Here is a 13,274-nt window from a genome sequence, read left to right on the forward strand (position 1 = left end):
GGGATAATAGTGTTGAAGGCTGAACTGTAGTCAATGAGTAGGATTCTTACATAGCTGTTCTTGGTGTCAAGATGTTCTAGGGAGGAAGTGAAGAGCAAGTGATATGGCATCTGACTTGGATCGGTTGGTCCAATAGGCAAATTGGAGTGGGTCAAGAGTAGTGGGAAGGCTGGAGTTGATTAATGCCATGACCAGCCTTTCAAAACACTTCATGACCACTGACGTTAAGACCACTGGGCGGTAGTCATTGAGATCTTCTGCATGAGCCTTCTTGGGCACAGGGATGATGTTGGCCCTCTTGAAACAGGCAGGGACAGTGGCCTACTGCCAGGAGAGTTTGAAGATATCCGAGAAGACCTCTGCCAGTTGATCTGCACATGCTCTGAGTACATGATCTTGTGCTCTGTCTGGTCGCATTACTTTCCTTGGATTCACACAAAGGAAAACTGGTCTGACCTCCGATGCAGTGACTGTTGGGATAGGTTCGTTAAGACTTGTCGGAATAGGTGTTATCTCTCTACCAAAAGTTTGCTCAAAGCATGCGTAGAAGGTGTGAGATGATCTGGGAGGGGTGTGTCATCATCTGCTATCTTGCACTTTCTCTTTTTAGAACCTGTGATGTCTTTCAGTCCTTATCATAGTTGCCGGGCATCTGTCTGGGTCTCTAGTTTGGATTGGTATTGGTCCTTGGCTGTCTTAATGGCTCCTTGAAGGTCATACTTGGATTCCTTATTTTTGAGTGGGTCCCCTGATCTGAAGGCCTCACACCTGGTTTTTAGCAGGTTCTGTATGTCCTGATTCATCCAGGGTTTCCTGTTGGGGAACACCTGGATTGACTTCCTCGGTGTGCAGTCCTCTACGCACTGGCTAATAAAGTCTGTGATGGTGGTGGCGCACTCGTCCAAGGTACCTGCGGACTGTTTGAAGATGGCCCAATCAGCCGAATCCAGACAGCACCGGAGTTGATCCTCTGCCTCCTCTGACCAGCACTGGATCTGTATCCGTGAGGCGGTCTCCTGCTTGAGCTTTTGCCTGTAAGCTGGGAGAAGAAGCACGGCATTGTGGTCGGAGTTCCTGAAATGACGGCAGGGATGGAGCGGTAGGCATCTTTCATGGTGGTGTAGCAGTGGCCTAAAATGTTCGGGCCCCTGGTTGGGCAAGTAATGTTCTGGTGGTACTTGAGGCAACACCTTCCTTGGATTGGCTTGATTGATAAAGTAGTAATAATTGTGCCACACAAGTGGCGAGCAGTAACCATTTCTTCCAGCAGGTTACAGTATAACTAGCTCCCATTGATATTCAATGACATTACAATTGTTGAATTCCCAAAGTCAACACATTTTAGGCTACCATTAACAGAACGTTGATTTGGACCAGCCATGTAAATACTGTGTATATGAGAGCAGCTCAGAGCTGGGAATTACGCACCTGCCTGACTCTGCAAAGCTTGTTCCCAGGTCAAGAATGTGATGGAACACTCTCCATTTACCTGGATGAATGCATTTCTACCAACATTCAAATGCATGACAGCATCCAAGGCAAAGCAGTCTAACTGATTGGCATTGCCTACACCACATCAAACATTCAATTCCTTCACTCTCAATGCACAATGGTTCTTTCAACCTCCACCATTTGGAATGACAAGGTCAGCAGCTGAATGGGAACCACATCCGTTCCCCTCAAAGCCACTGTCACTGAGTAAAATCCTTAACATCACTGTGAATGTTCTGATATTATATATACCACAGCATATCAAGAAAGAAGCTCACCATTTTCTCAAGAGCAAATAAACAACAAACAATCTGTGAAAGATTTCCAACAAAATCCATTTTATTCACTTATTCAGGAATGATTAAATAATTTCAATCTCCAAAGCAATTACTCAGTAGTACAGATGCTAACCTAGTCTGTTCTTAAAGTTAATTTAAGCTTCAGGCAATTATAACTGTTTACAAAATATTGCATTCATTCAGAAAACAATTATAAATTTCAGGTTTTGTGTCAGTGACAGACATTTTAACTTGTCTTTTACTGTTGCAACAACTCGACTACAATATTGCGTGTTGATGATGCAGGTGAACACTAGCTAACTAAATACAAATGCTCTTCTTTTCTCACCCAATTGTGAGTCTCTAACTCATCAAACAAGTGATTAAAAATGTTTATCAATGTCAGCTCTTAGTGTTTTACCAATGCATCTTCAAAACCTATTGGGTAACTGGGTGAAGATGATCTGGTAATGATCTTCCCCTTAAATTTCCACTGTTCCCTGTGTGGAAGTGTCTGGCTTTGTTTGCCTGTATCTCCATTGTGAAATGGCTGATGTTATAAACTCAGTGTTGAGAGGATTACAAGTTTGCTACAATCATAGTGTTGTCATCAATGATAAGGCTGTCAATTTAGGTGATAACTTTAAATGTTTGTGATTAGTTGTGAACTAGACAGCTTGATTCTAATTTACTTCATTTACATTTTCAGATCCACACGATGCAATGGCAATCTGGATCTCGTCAGGTTCCGGTATCAATCTGTAGCCTTCCTTGCAAACCAGGAGAAAGAAAAAAAATTGTGAAGGGCATTCCTTGTTGCTGGCATTGTGAACTCTGTGATGGCTACCAATACCAGGTGGATAAATATAACTGCAAGATCTGCCACTTCGACATGCGTCCTAATGAAAACCACACAGGATGTCGCCCAATTCCCATAGTCAAGTTAGAATGGTATTCACCTTGGGCTGTTGCACCTGTATTCTTTGCAATTATTGGTATCATTGCTACACTATTTGTTGTCATAACGTTTATACGTTATAATGACACACCAATAGTAAAAGCATCTGGACGAGAATTAAGTTATGTGCTTCTCACAGGAATTTTCCTCTGTTACGCTATTACCTTCCTTATGATAGCAGAGCCCGATGTTGCCATCTGCTCCATGCGACGGATCTTCCTTGGATTGGGTATGAGTATCAGCTATGCGGCCTTACTCACCAAGACGAACAGGATATATCGGATATTCGAGCAAGGCAAAAAATCCGTCAGTGCCCCCAGGTTTATCAGTCCAGCCTCCCAGCTCATGATAACTTTCAGTTTTATCTCTGTGCAACTACTGGGTGTGTGTATCTGGTTTATTGCTGACCCACCCCACTCCTACATAGACTACGATGACCAAAAGACTGCCAACCCTCAGTTTGCTCGTGGAATTCTCAAATGTGATATTTCTGATCTGTCTCTCATCTGTTTACTTGGATACAGCATGCTCCTCATGGTCACATGCACCGTCTATGCCATCAAAACCAGAGGGGTTCCAGAGACCTTCAATGAGGCCAAACCTATTGGATTTACCATGTACACCACCTGCATTGTCTGGTTAGCCTTCATTCCAATATTTTTCGGCACTGCACAGTCTGCAGAAAAAGTAAGTACACAACTCTGCAAAGCTTTACTTTGTCTTATTTCTAATCTGTAATTCACAAATGTTGCTTCATTGAAATTAATTAACAACATTTATCTATCTGGTATTATGAGCCTGCAAAGAATCATAATTGTGATTCTGGGGATGTAATAACTATTAGGATATAGTGCATCATCCTTTGCAATCATCTGTTATTACTTTTCCAATCTTCTGAGTTCCATTGCCCAGATTATTCACAGGACCTATCCCAAACACAGGAAAGTCAATTATATTCTCTTCATCCAGGTATCATAACTTTAAACATTCATGGTGAATCCAGATTGACTTTTATTTTATGGAGCTCTGAAAGTGTTTGGGCAAAAATATACTTGAGAATTAATCTGTTTACTTCAAGCTTTTTCATTGTCAGCAGATTTGATCAAAGAGTAATGTTAATTCAGTTCTCAGTTCAGTTCGGTTCTGCTAATGGCTTTCTATTGCTACCGTTTTCCCAGGAAAAGGTATGTTTTTTTCTCCCAGCTGTAAAGATTAGATCATGACCAGTCACTAGTAAGTCATTATAATATGTAAAATTTCTCATTTGCTTTCCCAGTGCCATATTTGTAATTATCCTTCTCAATGATTGAATGCTAGTAATTGATTTGTTATTGGCACTTATTGCTCATTTCTGACCTTGAACTGAAGCAATTTCTTCCTCTCAAATTAAATGGAACAAAATGAAGCAGGTAACGAGTGTGGTAGTGCAATTCATTTGCTATGTTTCTGAAAACGCATTGACTTTCATGTCAGTACTGATCAATGCTGTCAACATCTCGACACACTGATAATTATATATACAAAGTGCAGTTTGAAGACAGAAGCAGAAAATTATTTGAAAGGTGATGTTTGTTTGCTTAGTTAATGGTGAATTATGAATACTATCTGTAGACTGTTTAAAATACAAAATATATGGTTAATTTTTGAAAAAGACTAACAGCATCCATTAGGACAAGGCTGTTACAAGGTATCACACCCTCATTAATGTTAATCATCAAAAAAAAACTTTGATAACCACAGGATGGTTAATGTTACTGAAATAACTTAAGCAATACAAACTTGAAGGGAAGACAAATGCACCAGCTATAATATCAAATAGTCAAAACATAGGCCTGGTTGTTATACATCGAGAATCATAAATTAGAAAATACGAAAAATAGCTGTTTATGTTTCAAACGCTCAACTGGAAATGTATAAAATTGTTGATCAGAGCCATAATTAAATCATGCCAACATTGACAAGCAAACCTGATCTTTTACTTTTTAAGCAGAACACCTCAAGAAAATGATATTGGGATTAATCTTGCTATTTTACACTTCAAACAGCAAGTAATAGAAATAACTGCATGATTTTCTGATCATTCATAAAAATGGTCAGAAAATGAAATAAAAAGTGTCCCAGAATTTCTATTATCAGTTGCCAGTTGGTAAAGTTCCCCACCAGGAGCTCAATATAGGAAATGCAACTTTATGTTTCTGGTTTAGTTTGATTGAATTTTCCCAACTTGAATCTCTTCAACATCGGAATATTGTCATTCACTTTACTGATTCTCTTTAAAGTATATTTTTATGGCTTGATATAAATTCAGAGATAGCATCACATGAATAGCAACTAACTTAAGATTAATTACAAAAAATCATTTTAAGAAGTTCCTTGTGCATTGGTTCAGAAGGAGACAGTTGTATTTCTAGCTTTAGAGTTTAGAATTCAGAGCTGTCTGTAATCTGCTGAAGTTCTATAATGTCTGGAAATGCTGCACACACCTAAAATATTACCAATAATTTCAATTTAACTTGATGTCTCAATTTTGAAATGTGGTTAGGTGACCATTTGTTAGTTGTGTTTGAAAATTATTCAGTCTCGATACTACATATTCTTCAACTCAATATCTGTTTTCTAACCTTGCTATTTCACAGTAGGATCCCTGCATGGTAATGTAATTCAGGCTACATGAAGACAGTTGGATCCTCTTTCACCTTGGTTATTCAGAGACTGCAGTCAGAGCCAAAATAACCTTGGTCTAATGCGTCGCTTTTAAAATGAATTACTGTTTGCAATTGGAGCTTGAGTTAGAGAGGAAATCACAATAATTCAGCAATTTTGGTACAGTATAAATACAACATTTTGGTACATGAATATCAACCATTACAAAGCAAAAACAAGTGGAAAATTAGATTTAAAATCCACAAAGTAAAAAGGAACAAAATGGGAAGACATATGGATCTAAAATTTTTCAAATCAATGTTAACTTCAGAAGCAATGTACAGTGCTTCATTAAAAACAATCGTGAGAAATCGGATTGATTTGAGTGCTTTCCCTGCAAGGTTTACTCGTGTTGGGGATTGTTAACTGTAGAAATAAAGGTTACAGAAATGTAAATTACTTTATGAGAAATAGACAGAAGAAAAAACTCAGAAATTGGATTTTTGTTTTGAAAGAACAGATTGCTCCTCTACCACCCACTGAGGTGAAATTTAGGCATGACAAACATAAGAACATATATGGTGCAGAGAGACAGAGACCATGGCAGTAGACAAAAGGGACTCATGGTGAAACAGGGCTGATTTTTTTTTCTCTATTAGTACTGGGCAGCTTCTGATGCCAAGTTTTCCTATATTCTATATAGTACACCATTTTCCCACAACAAATGTATCTTTACTAATGAGTGGTGGAGGAAGTAAGGAGGTTACCATTGTGTCCTATTCTCCAAAGCTTTTACTTGGATGTTTAAATTTGACAGCTGCATGTGCTGTGGCGTTAAGAACGCCCAGAAGATATATTTCATTGAAAATGTAGATATTTCTATTGGATGGCTCCACGTACTCTCAAAGGCCATCAAAGGAGGCAGAGCTCATAAATCCCTTGCAGTCCTCCTGTAATAAATACTCAGCAGATCAGCCTCTATCATATCCATTGTCATTTTAAATTGCTTCCTGTTCGTTTGCAGTATACTGGCACCTTTTTTTTATCCAGAGGTTATCTTTGTCTGACACGGTTGATTCATTTTTCTCCTTGTTTCCACGTGAAAGAAATGTTATAGATGATGCAGTAGGGACTGCACTGAAACTATATTCTTGGGATAGTTTGTTCAACTGCCTCTTTTTTTGGTTTTTCAAGCATCAATCATTCTTATTTGTGAGTGGAACATATAATCCAGCTAAATTTGCAAGTTTTAGAATTTAACTGTTATAAAGCATTTATGATTAACAGTGGCTTTTTAATGCTGCTTGACATGGTGCCCAGCTGGTAGTATATTTGTCTTTGGATCAGCAAGTTACATGTTTAAGTCCTGCTTCAGAGATTCCAGAATGTAGAGTGGCAATTCAACACATTATTGAGGGCGTATTACACTGCCTGAGCTGTTATGTTCTGGTTGACATGTTAAAATATGGCACCGTCTGTCCTGTTAAATACAAAAGATTCTTATTTTGAAGAAAAGCATAAACGTGCATCCTCAAACATACTAATACTTTGCTCTCAAAAGATACAACTAAAACTAATTAACTGAATGTCATCAAAATGTTGTTTATTGAAGCTTGCTGTGGGCAAATTGACCATCATGTTCACAACATGTATCAATGACAAATCTTCAAAATGCTCATTAGCTATGAATGCAAGTCTAGATTGTGCAATTGGTGTCTCAATGACTTAAAAACAGCGTTAATTATTGGTTATGAATGCGTATGGCAAAACAAGCATACATGTTTGGACTGCTTTTATTTTTTGCATCAGTTGTTAACACACCATGTTACATCTTCTAACTGGTATTTTAAATCTTATTTGATCTACTGATTAGTTGGCCTTTTTCCATTGTTTCTCATTTCAATTATTTTTTTTTCATGACCTTTTATCTCATCAGAGAAATGTAAGTCAATAACAATTGTGTTTCTCCAAGAAACAAAGCACATTAGAACAAGCGATAAACAACACACCAGTCACTCATTCACATCCTCCAATCATGTCTTGAATTATTCAGACAAAGAACAGATGTGCTATAAAGCACTTCTGTTCTGGACATTCAAAACTACACTGCTGGAGAGATCCTATATTTGCTGGTAGGGAGAAGGGGTGTGTGATGTGACTCTCAAATGAGAGAAATCCAAATTCAGCAGGGCTTACTGAAATCAAATAGTAAATAATTCAAATATGTTCCTTCATTGTGGTAATGGAAATCCTATTCTGCAGTGAAGAAGTTACAGTTTTTTTTAGACTAGGTATAAATGTTCATAAATGGTAGATCAGGCCTATGGAAATGTCCAAGTAGATAAGTTATTTAAATTGTCAGCACCTTAAGTTTTGAGAAATAAAGTTGTGGTTGTAGCTTCAATAGATGATGCTGACATCATTTTCAGGGTTATCAATAAAATACTGTTACTACTTGACTGCACAATCTGTTATATCACAGTGGGAAGCTTTGAGTTAACAGCATCTAGAGGTTACTAAATGCCTAGCTGGCTTTGATGTGGGATAATGAATGCAAATGTTTGTTTTTATAAAGGATTAAGGAGATTTAAAAGTTTTGAATAAGAGTGAAGTCTGTAGTAAGTACTTAGAAATTTAGTTCATCTGAGCGTAGGTCTTGATGTTTACCTTTGGTGGACACATGGTATGGAGGTGAGGGAAAAGGGTGATGGGTATAGGTTGGTGTGAGTTAGCCCTAATAGTCATGGGGTTTTAACAGGCCTTTGGGATAAGTGGAGATGTAGGTGTTGGCACGTAGGCATGAGGGCCCATTGTGGATGGGTGGAGGGATTTGGATTTACTTGAGTTAGCATGGATGGGACATATGGATGGATGGGGTAGTGTTTTGTATGTTTGAGACGAGAATCAGAGGACCTATTATTTAATAACAAATTAGTATGATATTCCAGAAAACTGAACTGAGCCTTTTAACAAGCCTGCATAGATACTTGTTGTGAAAATAGTTCTCATTCATAAAACTTACATCTGCTCAAGTGATAAATCTGTAAAAATAAATATTTCACTAATCACTTCAAAGACAGGAAATCCTTTTCTGGCCATTGAAATGGTCATATTTGAACATAACCCCTACTGAGATAATTGGTTCTGGACCCTTTGACTCTGAGCTTAGAATTCATAATTCGTTCAGCCATTATAACAGCCATAGGATATATCAAATTAGAGTTTATTAGAATTGAAACCCAATATTTTCTTCACCTGCATTAGATGTCCTGTCAATCATAGAAGTCTAGAAACAGCTCCTCAGACTAAAGGTGATTAAAGTTTGCTTCCATTTTAATTTTCCTTCTATCTGAACATTTAACACTTACCCCAATGGGAAAAGTATTATAAGGTATCTCAATACCCAGGCATTGCTGATGAATACAATGGTCAATTTACCTTTGTGGGACTGAACCCTACAATACAACATTGAAATATTGAAACTGAATGAACACATTCCAAATTTAATTAATGAAAGAATTCCAGGAGCAAGCGACTTTTATTTTGGCTCCCCTATTGGGTCTCAAGTACCCAGGGTTCATAACTTGTCTTAGAAACTGAGAGTCTTGTACCCAAATAAATTGGCCTGACTCCATAAAAATAGCGAAGGCCTATAAAAATGCCCATCCTTGCTGGGTGTTGTTGAGTGTAGGCTCATTACCTGCAACATTATCCCAGGGCCATAAAAAACTCACCCAGCAGGAATGATAGCAAGAATCCTAGAATTGATATACGCTTGCTATCTTCAAATCTATTCTTTCTCCATTCTGATATGGGCAGGAACATGAAACTCCAAGTTCAGTTGTTCCCTAAACATGTGGTTGCTAACTTTATACCTAGTCTTTATGGAACTAGAAGTGAACTTTCATGGAGAGAAAATATGCTCTCCAAACTAGACAGACAGAGACTGGTAGAGTGTATTTCTCAGGAATTTGGTTTGTTAGTATTTCAAAATAGTTATGGAGCTTCCATTTAAAATAAGGATTTTATCTTTGAATTCATATGAGGGTAAAGAAAGATTTATTTATTTTACATGCATAGGGCAGTTATTACTTTAGCCAGTTTGGTGACAAGAATTTATTTATATTCCTGTGTGGAGACGTATTTTTTGTGTGCTTAAGGAATGACAAGATTCATTTTGTTTGATTGAAAGGCTCAGAGACCGTGCTTCATCTGGGATGATTGGGGATGTGCAGAGATTTATTTAACCTGATAGATAGATACATTTATTTTACTGGGCGACACATTCATTTATTTTCACTGGAGAGATTTATCTATCTTAACACCTGGTAGAGGTTGGGAGAAGAAAAATGCTTATGGCACAATAGCAATTAATCCTAAACAACTGCTTTGTAATGTATGTACCCAAAATTAATATTATGAAATTACTCTATTATTTTTCATTGTTAACTGATAATAAAATGCAAAGAAACAATGTTGTATTCAAAACTGTCTTTGATTCTGTAGTTAAAACTTCAGAAAATTATTCCTAATGTTGATAAAAATATGTATAATAAGGGCTACTTTCTACTGAGTTCGAGCCATCAATGTGATGAGGATGGGTGTAATTCAGCAATACCAACTTAGCCTGCATAAGCCACCCATCCTGGTAAAGGATTTGATACTTGAACTGAGCACAGCTGCCTCGATGAACATTAAAGACCTTAAATTGCATGTCAGTGCTTATTAAGGTAGCTGCAGAGCGTATTAGAGGATAGCACTTGAACTAACTACCTCTCTTAGCATTGCTGATTGGGAATGACCCAGTAATTGCTGAGGATTTCTTGGTCAATTTAAAGATATATCACTACCTGTCTTCACTTGCAGCTAGAGGTTTGAAGAAATATTTCAAAACACATGGGGAGACTTTCTAGGATATTTTATGAAAAAAATTAGCAATACTGTTAATATTTATTTCTGAAAATCTCAAAAGATGTTACTTTCAAATCATGTGGTGCACCCTGAATTAGTAACCAGTGAGGAGACTAAAATTGATGCCCCTATCTTTGTGACAGGTCATAAATTCAGAAACTTCAATTTTCCCAATGTTTAAGGCTACTGATCATTTGATGCAGATTACGATTCAATATCACAGCAATAGTATTTTTTTTTCAAAAGAAACTTCCATTTTCTAATATAGATCAGCAAATACTTTGAGTGAAGTCTAAATCTTCCAAACTTTTTGTCCCTAATTAAGTTACGCTACTAATTTCCAGCAAATGTAAGACCGATCAATTGCTACATTGTGACATGAATCTGAACTCATTATTTCACATCCACTGCAAATCTATTCTGAATAATGGCAAATCAACCATTGACTCAAATTGTGTCCAAACAGTTTGTAATTCTCATAATTTCCCAACTTTGAGTACCTGATGATTTTTAAAATAATTATACTTCATTGTCAGGTGTCCTATGCAGAGATATTTTAAAAGAATTTTTAATGTTTTGATGAATTTTAATGAACACAAATTATGCCATTACGTAAAGAAATTAATAATGTCCCACTATAAACTCTCCATACCACTAAGACAAAACTTCAAGTCTCTGAAAGATGGTAAGTGAATTCTTTACAGAAAAAAAAATACATCCCCAAATCACCCTGAATCACACTCTGTCTCCCTAGATATTAACGTAGAACAGCATTGATAGAAAACAAAAAACATATTTTCTATCACCTTTATGGCTGAAGATTGGTATTGGATAACTTAAATTTAAAAAGGGTAATTTCATTTTAAATATAAAATAAATATGCTGGTTCTACTTGTCAACAAAAAAAGGAGAAGGCTTAATCCAACAATAATAGTGATAAATGTATCAGTTCTTGAAAAACTGCAGTTTATTAAAATAGATAATATAAATTTTCCTTAAGGCAAGAATGTATTATACACTTCATGAATAAAATAAATTCTGATATCTCATGCTAAGTAATTCTCATTTTTGTATCATTTTCCTGTCTGAAGCAGACGTTGAATTATTTTGTAAAGTGTATTATTGCAGATATGCACTCATTGATATGTACATATCTATCATTGCAAAATCTGTTGCCCAGCTACTAACTCACTCTGAATCTCTCTCTCTCTTTGGCAAATATCTAAGAATGAGATAGGCTGCTCATAACCTTGACATCATTTTTGTCCCCAAGGTGAGCTTCAAACCATATATTTATGCTATCACTTGGACAGCCTATTTCTACCCCTGTAACATTGTCTGTCTCTAGCCCTACCCGAGCTGAATCTCCTGCTGAATCCTTTATATATCGGCCATGTTTAGAATTGATAATTATAACACATTATTGGCTGTGTCCTATGTTCAACACTTTGTAAACTTGAGATCATCCGCAACTCTTCTGCCGATTTCCTAATTTGCTACTAAGCAACATTTATCCATTACTTGTCTGCTTGCTGACCTACATTGGCTTCCAGCTAACTACAGTCTCAAAGTGAAAAGTGTTTCCTTGGTTTCAAATTGAGCACTGGTCTTAATTCTGTTTCTGTTATATTCTGCAGCCCTGCACCTTTACATATGTAAGTGCTCCTCTAATCTATCTGTTCATATCCTAAATTTTAATCCCTTCACCAATGGTTACTGTGCTTTTGGCTGCTAAGACACTCAGCTTTGACATTCACGCACTGAACCAGAACACTTTGTTACTTTCATTAAGACATGCAAACATTTGAGTTAAGAACAGGAGTAGACCATTCAGTCCATCAAGCCTACTACACTGTTCAATAAAGTTATGTTGGATCTGAATATTTTACATTCCTGCATACTCTTGATAACCTTTCATCCTGATGGTTATCAAGAATCTATCTACCGCTGCCTTGAAAAATATTCAAGGACACTTCTTCCACTGCCTGTTAAGAAAGACACCTCTTAAGACTTATAAACCCCTAAGAAAAATAATTCTCCTTTTCTCTATATTTAATGAGTATCCACTTATTTTTAAACAGTGGGACTTCTAGGTTCTTGTACAACAGGAAATATCCTCTCTGGACTAGTATTGTTGAACTATTAGATTTTTTTTAAATAACAAGACCGAAATTGTACATATTACATCAGTTGTGGTTTTGCTCATGTTTTTTTTCATGTGTATTAATTAATTTAGCTTCCAGTTCCTACAAGTACATCATACTGCAAATCCAACTGAGAAGCTTAAGAACCTTGGATTTTGTCCTGCCAGCTGATATTGCATACATCTGTCTCAGACAGTGATAATGAAGTACTTTTAATCGTGTTATGTGGTGCTAATAGTTGCTCAAGTCTCACATCTGTAAAAACCATTGTCTAGTAGAATTTCTACTTTGTCTGAGACCTTGCTCTTTCCAAGGTCTGTGATTGGGCCTGGTTAGTTCCGAAATGCCAGGTGATGATCGATTTTCTGACCCAGCTGTGGAATGCTGGAATATGTGCCTATGGATAGGTTGACACATGATCTCTGTCTTCTTCAATTATATCATCAGGTTAAAGTTGATCTGAGGCTAGGGCAAAATGAGCAACAAGCAGTGAATTTCCTCTGAAGAACTCAGAAATAACTTAAACCAAGGTAATAGAGCTCATATATATTATAATACCTTTAAGCATGTAGGAAAATGGACTGCTGGTACTCTGGAGCATATTCATGAGTCAGAGATCTGACGTGTGAACCCTGTAAATAAACCAACTATCAAAGATAAGTTAAATGTCTAATGTCCTACTTTGGCTTGGAACCCATGTAACAATATACTCTTGATGGAGGGAAAAGAAACCTTTCCATTCATAAAGCCCATTGAAAGAATTTCAATTCACACATGTGCTCAATAAGTTATAAATGCATACTAACTGCTTTACTAATCCTCTAAAAGTAGAATGTCAATCAAAAATAT

The 13,274-nt window shown here is 36.8% G+C and overlaps 1 protein-coding gene across 4 annotated transcripts in view; it reads left to right on the plus strand.

Moving 5' to 3' along the window:
• Positions 1-13,274, plus strand: part of LOC122563223 (metabotropic glutamate receptor 4-like) — a 1,237,105-nt gene that overhangs the window by 903,587 nt on the left and 320,244 nt on the right. For all 4 annotated transcript variants that reach the window (XM_087973618.1, XM_043716807.2, XM_043716804.2 and 1 more), the window contains exon 9: positions 2,479-3,414. In XM_087973618.1, coding sequence (XP_087829744.1) covers positions 2,479-3,414 — 936 coding nt within the window. The remainder of the gene's footprint in view (positions 1-2,478; positions 3,415-13,274) is intronic.

This window comes from Chiloscyllium plagiosum, unplaced genomic scaffold (assembly GCF_037043375.1).
Source record: "Chiloscyllium plagiosum isolate Xiang-an unplaced genomic scaffold, Cpla_swu_hap1 HiC_scaffold_26, whole genome shotgun sequence".
In the NCBI taxonomy this organism is placed as follows: Eukaryota; Metazoa; Chordata; class Chondrichthyes; order Orectolobiformes; family Hemiscylliidae; genus Chiloscyllium; species Chiloscyllium plagiosum.